Source organism: Doryrhamphus excisus, chromosome 13, assembly GCF_030265055.1.
Source record: "Doryrhamphus excisus isolate RoL2022-K1 chromosome 13, RoL_Dexc_1.0, whole genome shotgun sequence".
Taxonomy (NCBI): Eukaryota; Metazoa; Chordata; class Actinopteri; order Syngnathiformes; family Syngnathidae; genus Doryrhamphus; species Doryrhamphus excisus.
This window is the reverse complement of record NC_080478.1, coordinates 4,831,905-4,849,888: the sequence shown is the minus strand read 5'-3', so window position 1 is coordinate 4,849,888 and position 17,984 is coordinate 4,831,905. Positions and strand designations below refer to the sequence as shown.

General features: G+C 42.3%; 1 protein-coding gene across 4 annotated transcripts in view; it reads right to left on the bottom strand.

Annotated features, from left to right (window-relative positions):
- The window catches only part of LOC131140119 (protein Daple-like), a 45,397-nt gene that overhangs the window by 9,686 nt on the left and 17,727 nt on the right, over positions 1–17,984 (bottom strand). For all 4 annotated transcript variants that reach the window (XR_009132358.1, XM_058090265.1, XM_058090267.1 and 1 more), the window contains exons 8-26: positions 16,205–16,425; positions 16,035–16,116; positions 14,837–14,995; positions 14,607–14,753; positions 13,217–13,367; positions 12,937–13,118; positions 11,199–11,336; positions 10,847–11,131; positions 9,966–10,769; positions 8,598–8,725; positions 6,866–7,007; positions 6,589–6,708; positions 5,366–5,527; positions 5,014–5,291; positions 4,668–4,811; positions 2,115–2,301; positions 1,894–2,039; positions 1,719–1,808; positions 177–460 (exon numbers count right to left, since the gene is read on the bottom strand). Coding sequence is in view for 3 of the 4 variants with exons in the window: in XM_058090265.1 (XP_057946248.1) it covers positions 177–460; positions 1,719–1,808; positions 1,894–2,039; positions 2,115–2,301; positions 4,668–4,811; positions 5,014–5,291; positions 5,366–5,527; positions 6,589–6,708; positions 6,866–7,007; positions 8,598–8,725; positions 9,966–10,769; positions 10,847–11,131; positions 11,199–11,336; positions 12,937–13,118; positions 13,217–13,367; positions 14,607–14,753; positions 14,837–14,995; positions 16,035–16,116; positions 16,205–16,425 (3,850 nt within the window). In the remaining variant the exon portion in view is untranslated. The remainder of the gene's footprint in view (positions 1–176; positions 461–1,718; positions 1,809–1,893; positions 2,040–2,114; positions 2,302–4,667; positions 4,812–5,013; positions 5,292–5,365; positions 5,528–6,588; positions 6,709–6,865; positions 7,008–8,597; positions 8,726–9,965; positions 10,770–10,846; positions 11,132–11,198; positions 11,337–12,936; positions 13,119–13,216; positions 13,368–14,606; positions 14,754–14,836; positions 14,996–16,034; positions 16,117–16,204; positions 16,426–17,984) is intronic.

Below are 17,984 nucleotides of genomic sequence, written 5' to 3'. Positions count from 1 at the left end.
GGAGAGAGAGAGAGAGAGAGAGAGATGGAGAAAGGTAGAGAAAAATCATAAAACAAGAGTGAGTTCATGAAAATAAATGAGTTAAAGTTATTGAATATGTGATGAAAAAAGGCGGCTAGTGTTCCCTAGTATATACTACTAGTAATACTACTTTATTATAACGTGTGTACTTCTACCTCGACTGATGGGCGTCAACACCGGACTGGCGCAGTGGTTGCTATGTTTACTGTGGGCGTGGCCGTTGTCCTGGGAGTCACTTCCTGTCCTCTGGGGAGGTGGGGGTGGGGTTTCCGGGGGGAGCAGAGGCGGGGGCGCAGGCAGGGGGATATCCGGGGCGCTCTTGGCTCGCTCCCGGTCTTTGGCGCCGTCCTTGTCTCGGTCGCCGCCTCGTTCCCTGCTGCCGTCCTTTCTTGGTTTGATGAGTTTAGCCAAAGCTTTGGCTCCCGACCACTGGCTCTTCCTGACACCACGCAAAAGGATGACACATTTGTTAATAATTAATTAATCACGATTAATCACGATTTCAAACTATGTCTGAAAATTTTAATTCTCCGGAATACCCGAAGAAAACCCACGCATGCACGGGGAGAACATGCAAACTCCACACAGAGATGGCCGAGGGTGGAATCGAACCCTGGTCTCCTAGCTGTGAGGTCTGCGCGCTAACCACTCAACCGCCATGCAGCCCATATTTGCATATTAACAATAATTCATGGTTCCATTTATCACAGTGAGTCTTCCAGGTCCTGATGCAGCAAAACAGTCCCAGACCATCACACTACCACCACCATATTTTACTGTTGGAATAATGTTCATTCATTTTCTACCGCTTATCCTCACGACGGTTGTCACCAGCTGTCTTGGGGCGAGAGGCGGGGTACACCCTGGACTGGTGGCCAGCCAATCACAGGGCACATATAGACAAACAACCATTCACACTCACATTCATACCTATGGACAATTTGGAGTGGCTAATTAACCTAGCATGTTTTTGGAATGTGGGAGGAAACCGGAGTACCCGGAGAAAACCCACGCATGCACGGGGAGAACATGCAAACTCCACACAGAGATGGCCGAGGGTGGAATTGAACCCTGGTCTCCGAGCTGTGAAGTCTGCGTGCTAACCACTCGGCCGATCTGCAGCCCTTAAATATTACTTATTATACTTAAATATTACGGTAAATATTATGTAAAGTCCACACAGAGATGGCCGAATGTGGAATTGAACCCTGGTCTCCTAGCTGTGAGGCCTGCGTGCTAACCACTCGGCCCATCTGCAGCCCTTAAATATTACTTATTATACTTAAATATTACGGTAAATATTATGTAAAGTCCACACAGAGATGGCCGAATGTGGAATTGAACTCGGGTCTCCGAGCTGTGGGGCCTGTGTGCTAACCACTCATCCACCGTGCAGCCATGTCTAAATAAAAAAAAAATGCCCATTTAAAAAAATAAACAGGAAATTTGAAATGACGCTAAAATATATCACCCATGTGTGTAAATCTATCTTTTAGAAGTTTAGGCGTGAATCGATTCCTCGCCGTTTGGGTACCTTGATTACGAAAAATGATCAAGGAATTTTTTTCGTAGAATTCTCACGTGTCATAAGTTGTAGCGTATTACCCACAAGTTGAACGCTTCCATACCAAAACTGAATCAAAAATCAACATTTTGAAAATTCGAGACAAGGTAAAACGAGCATAGTGGATACTAACTTCTTCGGTGTGGGGTCATAGAACTTGTACTGATCCATGATCTTCTCCTCTAGTTTCTCCTTCTGACGACGAAGAGCGTTCAGCTTATCACTAACCGAATAAAAGATGAGTAAGAATCACATTTTGGTTTGCGTCTTCACAACATCTGATGGATACGCCAGATGGTAGAGCTTACATGTAGAGCTTCTGTTCCTGGTGGTAGAGCTCTTTGCTCTCCATGCTTCTCTCCAGCAGGGTGTGGTTCTGCTGACCGAGAAGGTTGATCTGACTCAGGAGGTGATGGTTTTCTTCTTCAAGGTTCCCTTTCAGACGACTCAGCAGCTGAACCGACACGCGAGCGTACAGTGTGTGTTAGATCTCAGGTACATCTCGGAACGAGTACCGCAGGTTTGTTACCTCACAGTGGTTGTCTAGTTTTGTCATGGTGATGTCCAAGCCCTGGTGCTTCTCCATGAGGCCGTCGTATTGGGCCATCCAGCGACTTGCTTCCAGCTGAGCCGAGCTTAAGGAGCCCTTCAGTTCGTTCACTCGCTGCTGGAGCTTGTCCGACTGCTCCGACTGCTGGGATTGGCTGTGTGATAGCCTAGACGTTGAAGGGGAATCAAACGATAAAGATACAGGGTTTGACACATTTCTAGGTTAAATAAAAGGCAAATAAAGTAAAGTAACAAAAAACAGTGTTGCTTTATGTCTTTGTAATGCCGTTGTTTTTGGTTTCTTTTTCAGTTGCTGCCATGAATTGGACTGGTGAGCATAGCGCTTTTATTGTGAAAATGTTTATCAAAACTTTATTTTATTTTATTTTTATCAAACACCTGTTTGTTTCTTTACTTTATTTGTCTTTTATTTAACCTATGATACCATATGTACCGTAATTTGCACTTTTTTTTCATAGGTTGGCCGTTCCTGCGACTTATACTCCAGAGCGACTTATAAAAAAGTGTTTATGTTTACATAAACACTGGACACCTTTTGTGTTCATGTTTATTTTTAGTGTAGCTGAATAAGCATTGTGTTAGCATATCTTACACCTATTCAGCCTGTTCTCTATTCTTTTATTCATGTTAGAACTTGCCTTCCAAGATGACGTAATGTTTGTTTTGGTCAAGTAGTTTGGAAAATTAATTACCTGCAAAAAAATGCGACTTATACTCCAGTGCGACTTATGTATGTTTTTTTCTACCAAATTATGCATTTTTGGCCTTGTGTGACTTATACTCCAGTGCGACTTATGTATGTTTTTTTTCTACCAAATTATGCATTCTTGGCCTTTTGCGACTTATACTCCAGTGCTACTTATGTATGTTTTTTTTCTACCTAATTATGAATTTTTGGCCTTGTGCGACTTATACTCCAGTGCTACTTATGTATGTTTTTTTTCTACCTAATTACGTATTTTTGGCCTTTTGAGACTTATACTCCAGTGCGACTTATGTATGTTTTTTTTCTACCTAATTATGCATTTTTGGCCTTGTGCGACTTATACTCCAGTGCGACTTATGTATGTTTTTTTCTACCTAATTATGCATTTTTGGCCTTGTGCGACTTATACTCCAGTGCGACTTATGTATGTTTTTTTCTACCAAATTATGCATTTTTGGCCTTGTGCGACTTATGTATGTTTTTCTTTTCTTTTATTCATGTTAGAACTTGCCTTCCAAGATGACGTAATGTCTGTTTTGGTCAAGTAGTTTGGAAAATAAATTACCTGCAAAAAAATGCGACTTATACTCCAGTGCGACTTATGTATGTTTTTTTTCTACCTAATTATGCATTTTTGGCCTTGTGCGACTTATACTCCGGAGTGACTTATGTATGTTTTTTCTACCTAATTATGCATTTTTGGCCTTGTGCGACTTATACTCCAGTGTGACTTATGTATGTTTTTCTTTTCTTTTATTAATGTTAGAACTTGCCTTCCAAGATGACGTAATGTCTGTTTTGGTCAAGTAGTTTGGAAAATAAATTACCCGCAAAAAATGCCACTTATACTCCAGTGCGACTTATGTATGTTTTTTTTCTACCTAATTATGCATTTTTGGCCTTGTGCGACTTATACTCCGGAGCGACTTATAGTCCAGAAAATACGGCAATTTATTTATTTATTCATTATTATTATTTATTTATTTTTACAGTTTTGTTGTTTTTTTCTTTTTTTTTTTACCGAGTACGACATCTGACTTGCAAGTCATGTTGCCAGTTTGTATGTTAAAAGTTGAAATACTTAGAAAGCAACTGGCGGGCCGGATTCAAATGCTTGGTGGGTCGCATGTGGCCCCCGGGCCGGAGTTTGCCCACCCCTGATTTAGAGTCACCTCAAATTAGTATGGATAGTAAAAAATTGAGGGGCTGCACGACGGGCGAGTGGTTAGCACGCAGGCCTCACAGCTAGGAGACCTGAGTTCAATTCCACCCTCGGTGCATCTCTGTGTGGAGTTTGCATGTTCTCCCCGTGCATGCGTGGGTTTTCTCCGGGTACTCCAGTTTTCCTCCCACATTCCAAAAACATGCTAGGTTAATTAGCCACTCCAAATTGTCCATAGGTATGAATGTGAGTGTGAATGGTTGTTTGTCTATATGTGCCCTGTGATTGGCTGGCCACCAGTCCAGGGTGTACCCCGCCTCGCGCCCCAAGAAGACAGCTGGTGACGACCCTCGTGAGGATAAGCGGTAGAAAATGAATGAACATTATTCCAACAGTAAAATATGGTGGTGGTAGTGTGATGGTCTGGGACTGTTTTGCTGCATCAGGACCTGGAAGACTCACTGTGATAAATGGAACCATGAATTATTGTTAAACTGTTCGCAAATATGTGCCCTGTGATTGGCTGGCCACCAGTCCAGGGTGTACCCCGCCTCTCGCCCCAAGAAGACAGCTGGGATAGGCTCCAGCCTCCACCGCCACCCTTGTGAGGATAAGCGTTAGAAAATGAATGAATATTTCTATACCTATCCACGTCCGCTTTCAGCTGAAGGTTCTCTTGCTGCAGGAGTCGATTCTTCTGGTGCTCGAGGTTGAGCTCCTCTCTCTCCTTCTGACCGCGTCCTTCTAGCTCCTCCCATTTCTCCTTCTGCTGTAACAAAGTGCAATACCTGCAGAAAGCCCCAGATTAAAATTAAATATTCAAATCATCACTGGTGCTCCAGCGTACCCAAATTAGTACTTCCACTGGTGGTACTCATGGCTGCGTTTGATGCCTACCTTTCTACGCTAGCTTAGCGGCACCATAAGGAGAAACATGGCATTGAACTGCAAATGCGTACTTATTACCGACTACTACATTTCCCATCTTACTTGTTGTGTGTTGCTCTGTGTTCGCTCTCTAGCGCCCTCTGCTTGACTTTCAGAGCGGTGTGTTGAGCGATCAGGTGCTCATACTCCTGCGCCTGCCTCTCGTGGACGCTCAGCAGGCGCTCGTGGTCGTCGAGGACACTTTCTCGCCCTCGCCAGGCCTCCTCACGCTGTCTCTGCCACGACTCCACCTCGGTCTCTAAGGCGCTGACTTGGCCCTGCAGCACGGCATTTTGGGCCATGAGAGACGCACTCTGGGAGGACAGCGTGGAGTTTTCCACCTAGGAAGCCATAACATCCATTCAATTCCGATCCAGGAACGGGAACGTGTTATGATTAGTGGGAACGTGTATACCTGAAGTTTGGCTGTCTGAGTATGTAGAGACGTATTCTGCTCCTGCAGAGTGGCAGTGTGCCGCTGCAGCGTTGCCATCTGACTGTTCAGTGAGGTGTTCTGGTTCTCCAGTTGTTTCAGCTGATCCTTCAACAAACGGCTCTGGGTCTGAAGCGAGGCGTTCTATCCATAACAGTGGCAACGTTAGCAATTATGAAAGACGCAACATTGTCATAATATAGCTGATAAAATGCATAAAAATGGCTATTTGCATGTTCTCCCCGTGCATGCGTGGGTTTTCTCCGGGTACTCCGGTTTCCTCCCACATTCCAAAAACATGCTAAGTTAATTAGCGACTCCAAATTGTCCATAGGTATGAATGTGAGTGTGAATGGTTGTTTGTCTATATGTGCCCTGTGATTGGCTGGTCACCTCGCCCGAAGACAGCTGGTGACGACCCTCGTGAGGATAAGCGGTAGAAAATGAATGAACATGATACCAACAGTAAAATATGGTGGTGGTAGTGTGATGGTCTGGGACTGTTTTGCTGCATCAGGACCTGGAAGACTCACTGTGATAAATGGAACCATGAATTATTGTGAATATGCAAATATGGGCTGCACGGCTGATGAGTGGTTAGAGCGCAGACCTCACAGCTAGGAGACCAGGGTTCAATTCCACCCTCGGCCATCTCTGTGTGGAGTTTGCATGTTCTCCCCGTGCATGTGTGGGTTTTCTCCGGGTACTCCGGTTTCCTCCCACATATTATAATTATTATTATATTATTATTATTAACAATACTAGTATAATAGTAATAATAATAATAATAATAATAATAAAAGTATGTATTCAAGACTGGCATGATGACCAGAGAGCTACGTTCCAATCATAAACTGTAAAAGGTTCCTAAAATATTGTGACACTTAATAGGTTATAAAATATATATATATATATATTATTTTTTTTAATCGTGCAATAAAACAATAAAAAATAATTTTTAAAATATTTGCAAAAATTAATCATATTTTTAATGACCTCTCATGGCCCACCTGCAGTACCACCACAGCCCACCTGGGGGCCGCGGGCCACACTTTGGGAATCACTGGTCTAGTAGTAGATGGCAAAACAAATGCATGAGTGGTCGTTTTAACTTGGGCACCCGAAGGCAACTGAAACATTCATTCAGCAACCATGCCGTGATTTGATTGACGGGCTCAATAATAATAATAATAAAAAAAACCTACACTCTTTTCTACGTCAATCAGATGATCTTTGATGTGGAGCAGCTCCGTTGTGGCCGAGTCTCGTCGCTCATCTCCTCTGGAGAACCCTTGCATGTTGTGCTTTTCTCCTTGATGGACAACCTAAAGTAGAACATACTCATTCATTTCATGAGACCTAACCCTCTTAATCCTTCCTACTACTATGTATATGAAATATGAACATTCATATAACATTCATAAAATAAATGAAGTTACTAGTCAATGAATAAACAGACAGGAAGCTGAAGGTTTCACTTACAGCAGCTCGCTCTGCCCGTAGCGTTTTGTTGTGTGTGTTAATCTCTTCCAGTTTCTTTTCCAGACCGGATATCTTCTCATCTTTCATCTTCAGCGCCTGTTGGACCGTTTCCTCCAGTCGGGATTCAAGCAGCTTGTACTTGCTGACACACACACACACACACACACACACACACACATTTATCATTATCAGAGCGATACAACTGTGATAATTGTATTTTTATTTTTTAAAATAGGCTCAAGGACCACACATTTAATTTGGCTTTTAACTCATGCTCTTAAAAATTATTATTTTCAACCTTTTTAACTTGACTTTTATCTAATTTTATACCCTATACCTTTTGTTTTGGCTCTTAATCAAATGTTTTTACACATACTTAATTTAGTAGAAATATCTTTGTAATGAAAAATTGTTATAATTTCATATTCCAGGTATTCCTCAAAAAACATATTTTTGATATCATGCCATTCACAATTTTAACTTACCTTTTATACATTTTAAGAAATTTTAGTTTTTGTGTTACTACCCCAATTTTCCATAAGTGGGTCAAAAATTACCCGGTCAGGTTGTTTTCTTGAAATATCTTTGTCATGAAAATTTTTTATCATTTCATATTCCAGGTATTCCTCAAAAAACACCTTTTTGATATCATGCCGTTCATATTTTTAACTTAGCTTTTACACATTTTAAGAAATTTTAGTTTTTGTGTTACTACCCCAACCTTCCATAAGTGGGTCAAAAATGACCCAGTCAGGTTGTTTTCTTGAAATATCTTTGTAATGAAATTTTTTATCATTTCATATTCCAGGTATTCCTCAAAAAACATGTTTTGATATCATACCATTCACATTTTTAACTTACTGTTTATACATTTTAAGAAATTTTAGTTTTTGTGTTACTACCCCAACCTTCCATAAGTGGGTCAAAAATGACCCAGTCAGGTTGTTTTCTTGAAATATAATTTTTATTAAAAAATTTTATCATTTCATATTCCAGGTATTCCTCAAAAAACATGTTTTTGATATCATGCCATTCACATTTTTAACTTATTTTTATACATTTTAAGAAATTCTTGTTTTTGTGTTACTACCCCGACCTTCCATAAGTGGGTCAAAAATGACCCGGTCAGGTTGTTTTCTTGGAATATCTTTGTAATGAAATGTTTTATCATTTCATATTCCAGGTATTCCTCAAAAAACATATTTTTGATATCATGCCATTCATATTTTTAACTTATTTTTATACATTTTAAGAAATTTTAGTTTTTGTGTTACTACCCCAACCTTCCATAAGTGGGTCAAAAATGACCCGGTCAGGTTGTTTTCTTGAAATATCTTCGTAATGAAAATTTTTTATCATTTCATATTCCGGGTAATCCTAAAACACATGTTTTTGATATTATGCCATCCACATTTTTAACTTACCTTTTAAGAAATTTTTGTTTTTGTGTTACTACCCCAACCTTCCACAAGTGGGTCAAAAATGACCTGCATGCATTTCCTATGGAATCCAATAGGAACCTTTGATTCTTATCAACTCCTAAATATAATACTGAATATCATACAAGTGATTATTCCTAACCAAAATGGCAAAATTGTCATAAAAAGGCATTGATTCTAGTATGGGTGATTTTTGAGCCCCTTATGGAAGAGTGTAGGGTCCAGTCACTCGTGCATCTAAGGGTTAACAGGGACTTGGTCGTGTATTGCGTCATTTTAAAAAGGTACTGTACCTGTCCTCCAGGGTGAGCTCCTGCTGCAAAAGTCTTTCTCTGTTCAGTCCAACCTTCTCCAGTTCTTCACGGAGTCTCTCTAACTCAACATTGTTCTGCTGGACGCTCAGTTTCTCTGACACCAACTCCTGCACATGAGAAGATCAAAGATACGTAACTACAATTACCATTTTCTATACCGCTTATCCTCATTGGGGTCGCAGATATGCTGGAGCCTATCCCAGCTGTCTTCTTGGGGCGAGAGGCGGGGTACACCCTGGACTGGTGGCCAGCCAATCACAGGGCACATATAGACAAACAACCATTCACACTCACATTCATACCTATGGACAATTTGGAGTGGCTAATTAACCTAGCATGTTTTTGGAATGTGGGAGGAAACCGGAGTACCCGGAGAAACGGGCAGAACATGCAAACTCCACACAGAGGTGGTGGAATTGAACCCGAGTCTCCTAGCTGTGAGGTCTGCGCGCTGACCACTCGTCCGCCGTGCTGCCCATATTTGCACATTAACAATAATTCATGGTTCCATTTATCACAGTGAGTCTTCCAGGTCCTGATGCAGCAAAACAGTCCCAGACCATCACACTACCACCACCATATTTTACTGTTGGAATAATGTTCATTCATTTTCTACCGCTTATCCTCACGACGGTCGTCACCGGCTGTCTTTGGGTGAGAGGCGTGTTTTTGGAAGTACCCGGAGAAAACCCACGCATGCACGGGGAGAACGCGCAAACTCCACACAGAGATGGACGAGGGTGGAATTGAACCCGGGTCTCCTAGCTGTGAGGTCTGAGCGCTAACCACTCGCACGCCGTGCAGCCCATATTTGCATATTAACAATAATTCATGGTTCCATTTATCACAGTGAGTCTTCCAGGTCCTGATGCAGCAAAACAGTCCCAGACCATCACACTACCACCACCATATTTTACTGTTGGAATCATGTTCATTCATTTTCTACCGCTTATCCTCACTAAGGTTTCGGGTATGCTGGAGCCTATCCCAGCTGTCTTCGGGCGAGAGGCGGGGTCCACCCTGGACTGGTGGCCAGCCAATCACAGGACACATATAGACAAACAACCATTCACACTCACATTCATACCTATGGACAATTTGGAGTGGCTAATTAACCTAGCATGTTTTTGGAATGTGGGAGGAAACCGGAGTACCCGGAGAAAGCCCAGAGATGGCCGAGGGTGGAATTGAACGCGGGTCTATTAGCTGTGAGGCCTGCGTGCTATCCACTCGACCACCGTGCAGCCCTTAAATATTACTTCATTCATTCATTGTCACTGTCCCGTGAGAGTTGAAGACCTCAGCTGGATGAAGCTACCAGGACCACCAAAGCTTTGTCCTCCTTACCTCTCTCAGTGTAGCCAAAGTTCTCTTGTCAATGGTCGCTTGCTTCTGGAGCTCCTTGTGTTCCCTTTCCAGCTCCTTGGCCTTGACTGCCACCTCCTTCAGCCTATCGACTTCTTTGCTCAGAGCCTGGACCTCCTTCTGGACCACAGCCAATTGAGCGGCTTTCTCCTCCAGCTCCGTCTCCTTGTTGTCCAGGAGCAGTCTGATCCTCCAGCTCTCCTTCTCCAGGTGCTTCCTACTCTTCTCAGACTCATCCAGATCCAGTTGAAGCTTCCTCCTCTCCGCGTCGCCCTCCTCTCTCCTCCTCCGCTCCTGACTGAGCTCCTCTATTTCCTTCCTCAGCTCCTCCAGCCTACTCGAGGCTCCCTGCTTTTCTCTCTGGAGTTCTTCTCTCTCCTCTTTAAACGTTTCGACATGGACCTCCAAGTGATGCTTCTCCTGGTGAAGTGTGGCAACGTTTGCTTCCAGTCTCTCCGCTCTCTTCCGCTCTCCTTGCAACTCCACTCCGACCTCCTCAAACCTGCTCTGCAGCTCTTGCAGTTTTTTCTGCACCTCACGATTTTCCTCCTGTTGCTTCACCAGGAGAGCCGAAGAGGAACGCAGGTTTTCCAGAGTGCAGCGGAGATCCAGGTTCTCCTTGGTGAGGACGCCGTTGTCTGGTCCTTGTCTGTCTGCCTTCAGTTGCTGAAGCCCTTGCTGGGCGTCCGCTGCCTCCCGTTGCAGTCTGTGCAACTCCTGCTCCAAGGAAGAGACCTGCTTCTCCAGAAACTCCGAACGCTCACTGCACGTACGCAGAGATGCCACCTGGGGGGGCAAAGACGTCAACGAGCACCTTTGAGTCAGCAGGAAGTACGTTTTGTCGATGACGCGCATTCGATTACCTCTCTGTTGAGAGCGTCCCGGTTTCTCTCCAGCCGCGCCACCTCCCTCTCCACCTCATCGCATCTTCCCGCCCGGTCCCTCAGCCGCTCTTCCTCTTCTTGGGAAACCTTCAGTTGAATTTCCAAGCTCGCCAAGCGAGCGCTGGTGTCGGTGATTCCCTGGTGCAGGAGGCGGTTCTCTGCCTCCACTTCCCGGACCCTCGCCTCGCTGTCGGCTTGAGCGCGCTCACGGAGCGAGACCACCGCCTCGGAGAGATGTTGCCTCTGGCTCTCCAATTCGGAGATCTGTTGGAACATCGTCGATATAAGCCGGAGCCATTTTAAGTTGCAACAACGTCTGAGCGTCATTTACCTGTCGGTCTTTGTCCGCTCTCAGGGCATGCATGTCTCGTTCCAGATTGTGTTTTTCCTTTAATAATTCCTCTCCAAGAGACTCCATGTCTTGATTGGTCAGTTTCTCCTGGTCCAGCAAGCCTTGGAGATGCTCCAACTGCAACATCGAGATCAAGAGTTAGGAGGCCGGACTCAGAACAGGCAGTTTGTTCCGTGTCGGACTGTGACAATTTGAATGCATCCCATAATCAGTTCCCAGTTCCACAAGGACTCCAAAAGGAGTAGGAAGAAGCAAAGCTTATTAAATCCTACCCCTCCATCTGGTACTTTTACAATCAGTAACTGTTACATTTGTTCACTTCCTGCTTTCCTAATATAGTTTAAGTTTTTTTTTTATAAATGCATACATTTTTTATCATTATTTTGATATTTTATATTATTATTTTATATGATAAAATTATTGTTATAAAATTTTTTATTACATTATTTTTAAAAAAAAATTTACGTTTTATTTTATTTTATTTTTGTAACGTCAAAGGAGTAAAAAAAAATTTTTTATTATTATAATTTTTTTATAGTTTTGAACGCATCCCATAATCAGTTCCCAGTTCCACATGTCCAAAAGGAGTAGGAAGAAGCAAAGCTTATTAAATCCTATCCCTCCATCTGGTACTTTTACAATCAATAACTGTTACATTTGTTCACTTCCTGCTTTCCTAATATAGTTTAGGAATACGTTTTTTTTTATAAATGCATACATTTTTTATCATTATTTTGATTTTTTATATTATTATTTTATATTATAAAATTATTGTTTGTTACATTATTTTTTATATTATTATTTTTTTTACATTTTATTTTATTTTTGTAACGTCAAAGGAGTAAAAAAAAATTTTTATTATTATAATTTTTTTTATAGTTTTGAATGCATCCCATAATCAGTTCCCAGTTCCACATGTCCAAAAGGAGTAGGAAGAAGCAAAGCTTATTAAATTCTACCCCTCCATCTGGTACTTTTACAATCAGTAACTGTTACATTTGTTCACTTCCTGCTTTCCATAATACAGTTTAAGGTTTTTTTGCAATTAGGCAAGAGGCAATTAACCTAGCATGTTTTTGAAACGTGGGAGGAAACCGGAGTACCCGGAGAAAACCCACGCATGCACGAGGAGAACGTGCAAAAAAAAATTGTTCACACAGAGATGGGCGAGAGTGGAATTGAACTCGGGTCCTTTAGCTGTGAGGTCTGCGAGCTAACCACTCGACCGCCGTGCAGCCTTTATAGTTACTCCCCCATATTTCCACACAATAAGTATTGTAGTAATTGAGCTCTTCCTTGTGATCATATTTCTCCTCTCTTCAAAGTAAAAGCAATGTTTTTTTTTGTTTTATTTTGTGAAAATAACCGGATGTTGCTCACTAGCTAGCTTAAATTTTGCCGAATTTGTCCAAACTAAATTGTAAACAAACAAATAAATAACACTCAGGATCTAAACGGGCACTTTCTCACCTGATTAAAAAAATAATCTCAATAATGTTATGTATTTAAAGAGTTTAGAGCAAAAGTGAAATGGGTTCGGGTAGGAGAGCAATGCATTGTGGGTTATGTAGTACGCTGTAGTGTAAAGGCTTTGCATACTGATGGATCGGGTATGCAGTATAGATGTGATTAGTATGGGCATGCAAGTAGTATGTAGTACTTAGTATGCGGTTTCCGCGTCCGACCTCCGACGGTCTTTCGAGTTCAAGCTCCCTACCTTCTTGCTGAGACCCTGGTTTTCCCGGTCCAGCACTTGAGCGTGGAGCTGCTTCTCCTGCAGGAGGTGATTATCTTCTTTCAGTCTCTCAACCGTGACTTGAAGCTCCCCGTTCTCCTTTTCCAGCTTCAAAACCCGGCTGGAGACACACTCATTGAGCTCGTGTACAAACGACTTCCGAGCTGCAGAAGAAGCAAAATATGAAGGAATCACCAGGAAAACGAAGACATGTTCTCCTGAAGGAGAAACCAGAACCAGAGAACAAAAAAAAATGTCTTACTCTCGGAGCTACAGTTCTCCTGGTTTTTGGTCAGCTGTTCCAGTTCCCAGCCAAGATGAGCCGATTCGTTCATGCTTTGTTTCTGCCCGATCTCTAGCAGCATGTTCTCCTCCACTAGCTCCTCCAGCCTGCGACGCTCATTGTCCCTCACCTGCATGGAACATACAAATAGACATAAAATGTCCACAGCATTGTTCTCCACAGCACGGTCTAATGTCAGCTTATTGTTGTGATTTGGCAAAGTTTAGCTACTTTATCACAAATCTGTAATTTTCCATGTAGAAATGTCCATAAATGACATGAATTCAAGGAGACCAGGGTTCAATTCCACCCTCTGCCATCTCTGTGTGGAGTTAGCATGTTCTCCCCGTGCATGCGTGGGTTTTCTCCGGGTACTCCGGATTCCTCCTACATTCCAAAAACATGCTAGGTTAATTAGCCACTCCAAATTGTCCATAGGTATGAATGTGAGTGTGAATGGTTGTTTGTCTATATGTGCCCTGTGATTGGCTGGCCACCAGTCCAGTGTGTACCCCGCCTCTCGCCCCAAGACAGCTGGGATAGGCTCCAGCACCCCCCCCCCCCCCCCCCCCCCCCGTGACCCTTGTGAGGATAAACGGTACAAAATGAATAAATGAACATGATTCCAACAGTAAAATATGGTGGTGGTAGTGGATGGTCTGAGACTGTTTTGCTGCATCAGGACCTGGAAGACTCACTGTGATAAATGGAACCATGAATTATTGTTAAACTGTTCGCAAATATGGGCTGCAAGGTGATCGAGTGATTAGCTCATAGGCCTCACAGCTCGGAGACTCGAGTTCAATTCCACCCTCGGCCTTCTCTGTGTGGGTTTTCTCCGGGTACTTCGGTTTCCTTCCACATTCCAAAAACATGCTAGGTTAATTACCGACTCCAAATTGTCCATAGGTATGAATGTGAGTGTGAATGGTTGTTTGTCTATATGTGCCCTGTGATAAGCGGTAGAAAATGAATGAACATGATTCCAACAGTAAAATATGGTGGTGGTAGTGTGATGGTCTGGGACTGTTTTGCTGCATCAGGACCTGGAAGACTCACTGTGATAAATGGAACTATGAATTATTGTTAAACTGTTCGCAAATATGGGCTGCACGGTGGATGAGTGATTCTCCGGGTACTCCGGTTTCCTCCCACATTCCAAAAACATGCTAGGTTAATTAGCCACTCCAAATTGTCCATAGGTATGAATGTGAGTGTGAATGGTTGTTTGTCTATATGTGCCCTGTGATTGGCTGGCCACCAGTCCAGGGTGTACCCCGCCTCTTGCCCCAAGAAGACAGCTGGGATAGGCTCCAGTGACCCTCGTGAGAATAAGCGTTAGAAAACGAATGAATGAATGAATTCCTACCATTTCCAGGTCGTGTATTTTAGCTCGTAGCAGCAGGTTGTCTTTCTCCAAAGTGTGAACTTTATCACAGCGCCCTCTGGAGACCGACAGTTGCTCCTCCAGCAACATCTTGGTCTCCATCAGGGTCAAGTTGTCCTCACGAAGCTCCTAAGTGATACATGAATTTGTTCAAAGTTTGGATTATTGTTTTCACTAAGGAATAATGAAATATATCACCATTTTTTTTTTACCTCCATTCTGGCCTTGTAGAAGTGAACATCGTTGAGCTTCTCTTTACATCGAGTCAATTCTGTTTCTAGTCGGTCAACCCGGGCCGTTTTCTCCCTCAGGGAGTCAACCTCGTCGCGGTACACTCGCACCGAACGCGCCTCACAAGACAGCGACTGGTTCTGAAGCACATGGAGAAACACGTGGACTTGATTTCTTCATGGTGCTGGAAAGCTACAGTGGAATCAAACTAGGACGCCATAAACGGCCGTACATCGTTTCATGACGTAGAGCAGGGGTGCTCACACTTTTTCAGCATGCGAGCTACTTTTAAAATGACCGAGTCAAAATGATCTACCCACTACAAAAATGCAAAACATCTATTTATTTTCAAATGTATTGAGGATTATTTGTACGTACAATGTATGTTGATGTACCTTACATAACCAAATGAGCCAATATTGCAAAACACACATAATTAACTATTAACATTTTTTGTAATTACCTGAGTTTACTTTGATGACTTGCACTAAATTGAACCAGCCAGGGATGCATAGTCCGGACAGTAGCTGCTGATAGCCAGCCTCAAGCACACTTCCAAATGTTTATCAGTCATGGATAATATCCGTATCATAATATCCGTATAATATTCCATATCCGTATGGAAGTGATATGTTTTTTGCCTTTTTACTTGGTCCAGTTTTTGCCTTTTTACTTGGTCCAGTTTTTGCCTTTTTACTTGGTCCAGCTCCTTCACTCATTTTAGTGACCATAAACTTTAGCGAGGGCTTAAAATCTGACGCAATTCGCCGACTAGCTTAGCACTTTGCATCGTTGTTTACGCATGAGCGGTGACCTAAAGGTCAAAATTCAGTTGTCATCTGACTGGTTGTCCTGTATGTCAATCAAGTAACGGGGATGGATGATAGGCTGACATCGTAAGTTCTGCTGCACTTAGAGACGTTGTTTGATTTGATTGGTCGCCCGAAGGGCAACATTCAGTTGTCATCTGAATGGCTGCCCTGTATATCAATCAAGTGACGGCATTGATGCTGGGATGATATTTTTTTAATGTCACGCCGCGATCGACCAGCGATCGACCAGTACCACCTCCGCGATCGACCGGTAGCTCGCGATCGACTTAATGAGCACCCCTGACGTAGAGTACCGTATACTTGTGTACTGTATACTTGTGTACTGTATAGTTGCAATGACGCTGACCTCCTGTTTAAGTCGCTGAAGCTCCTGATCCAGACGCTCCACCTCGTGTCGGGAATCCATCAACTGCTCCGTCTTCTCCTCCCTGCACAAAAGACGGCTCCAATCATCTCCGGCCTCGTGTCGTGGTTTTATGTAGTCAGCTTTAAAAGATGACGGAGTTCGAGACTCACAGTTCTTGTCTGTTTCGGCGAAGCTTGGCCTTCGTGTCGGCCATCTCCACTGACAAATGTTGCTTTTCTTCTTTGGTGAGGTTGGTTACGGTCAAGGCTGGTCCGCCGTTATTCACGACAACACCTCCAGGACTGGTGCCTTGCTCCGGGCTGCGTATTGGTCTTTCCTGGGGGTGCAGGCTGGACAGGTAGTCCCTCTCGTTGGTGAGATCCACAATCACCTATGAAGGATAAAAATTATCATTCAAAATTCTACTTCCTTATCCGATATACGTAACATGACGTATCTCCTGTGGTGGAATGAACGCATATGTTTTGTATACGGCATTTTTTCATATCGGGGAAAAAAATATATCAAATTTTTATGCTGATATCGGGCCGATAATTATCAGTAGCGGTAATTATCAGACATCCCTGGGGTCCTCTCATCCATCTCTAATTTTGGGTTCCACCTCGCTACTAATGCTAACAATATTGTTGTATTTATATATTATATTGTATATTATGTAACACTAAAATCTGCTGTGTTTATACTAATAATCATGAGCAAAAACATGTAAATATTGAGAAAATCCTAGTAAAAAGTACTGCATTTGTATCTGTACTTAGTATCAGATCATCATCAAAAGTTGCCGTATAATACTATAAAAATATTGTGTTAAGTGTAAGACAGATATCCCTCCGCCTGGCTAACTTCCTGGTAGCCGATATCGCATTTTTATGCTGATATCGGGACAATAATTATCAGTAGCGGTAATTATCAGACATCCCTGGGGTCCTCTCAATGCCAAGGAGCAGCGGTACTACTCCAAGTTTCTCCCAGATGACAGTACTTCTCACTTTATCTCTAATCTTGGGTTCCATTTTGGGTTCCACCTCGCTACGAACGCTGTTAAAAATTAAATATGTTGATAACACTAAAATCTGCTGTGTTTATACTAATAATTATGAGCCAAAAAATTAAAATATTGAGAAAATCCTAGTAAAAAGTACTGCATTTGTATCTGTACTTAGTATCAGATCATCATCAAAAGTTTTGGATCATTTTTGTGTTTGCGGCGTTTGGAATTATAAAGAATATTAATTAGTTAGTTTTTCCTTTTCATGTTATTCCTGTGGTGGAATAAACGCATATGTTTTGTATACAGCATTTTTTCATATCGGGGGGAAAAATCTGATACCGATATCAAATTTTTATGCTGATATCGGGGCCGATAATTATCAGTAGCGGTAATTATCAGACATCCCTGGGGTCCTCTCAATGCCAAGGAGCAGCGGTACTACTCCAAGTTTCTCCCAGATGACAGTACTTCTCACTTTATCTCTAATCTTGGGTTCCATTTTGGGTTCCACCTCGCTACCAACGGTAACAATATTGTTGTATTTATATATTACGCTGTTAACAATTAAATATGTTGATAACACTAAAATCTGCTGTGTTTATACTAATAATTATGAGCAAAAATATTGAAATATTGAGAAAATCCTAATAAAAAGTACTGCATTTGTATCTGTACTTAGTATCAGATCATCATCAAAAGTTTTGGATCATTTTTGTGTTTGCGGTGTTTGGAATTATAAAGAATATTAGTTAGTTTTTCCCTTTTCATGTTATTCCTGTGGTGGAATAAACGCATATGTTTTGTATATAGCATTTTTTTATATGTGGGAAAAAAATCTGATACTGATATCGAATTTTTATGCTGATATCGAGCCGATAAGTATCAGTAGCGGTAATTATCAGACATCCCTAGGGTCCTCTCAATGCCAAGGAGCAGCG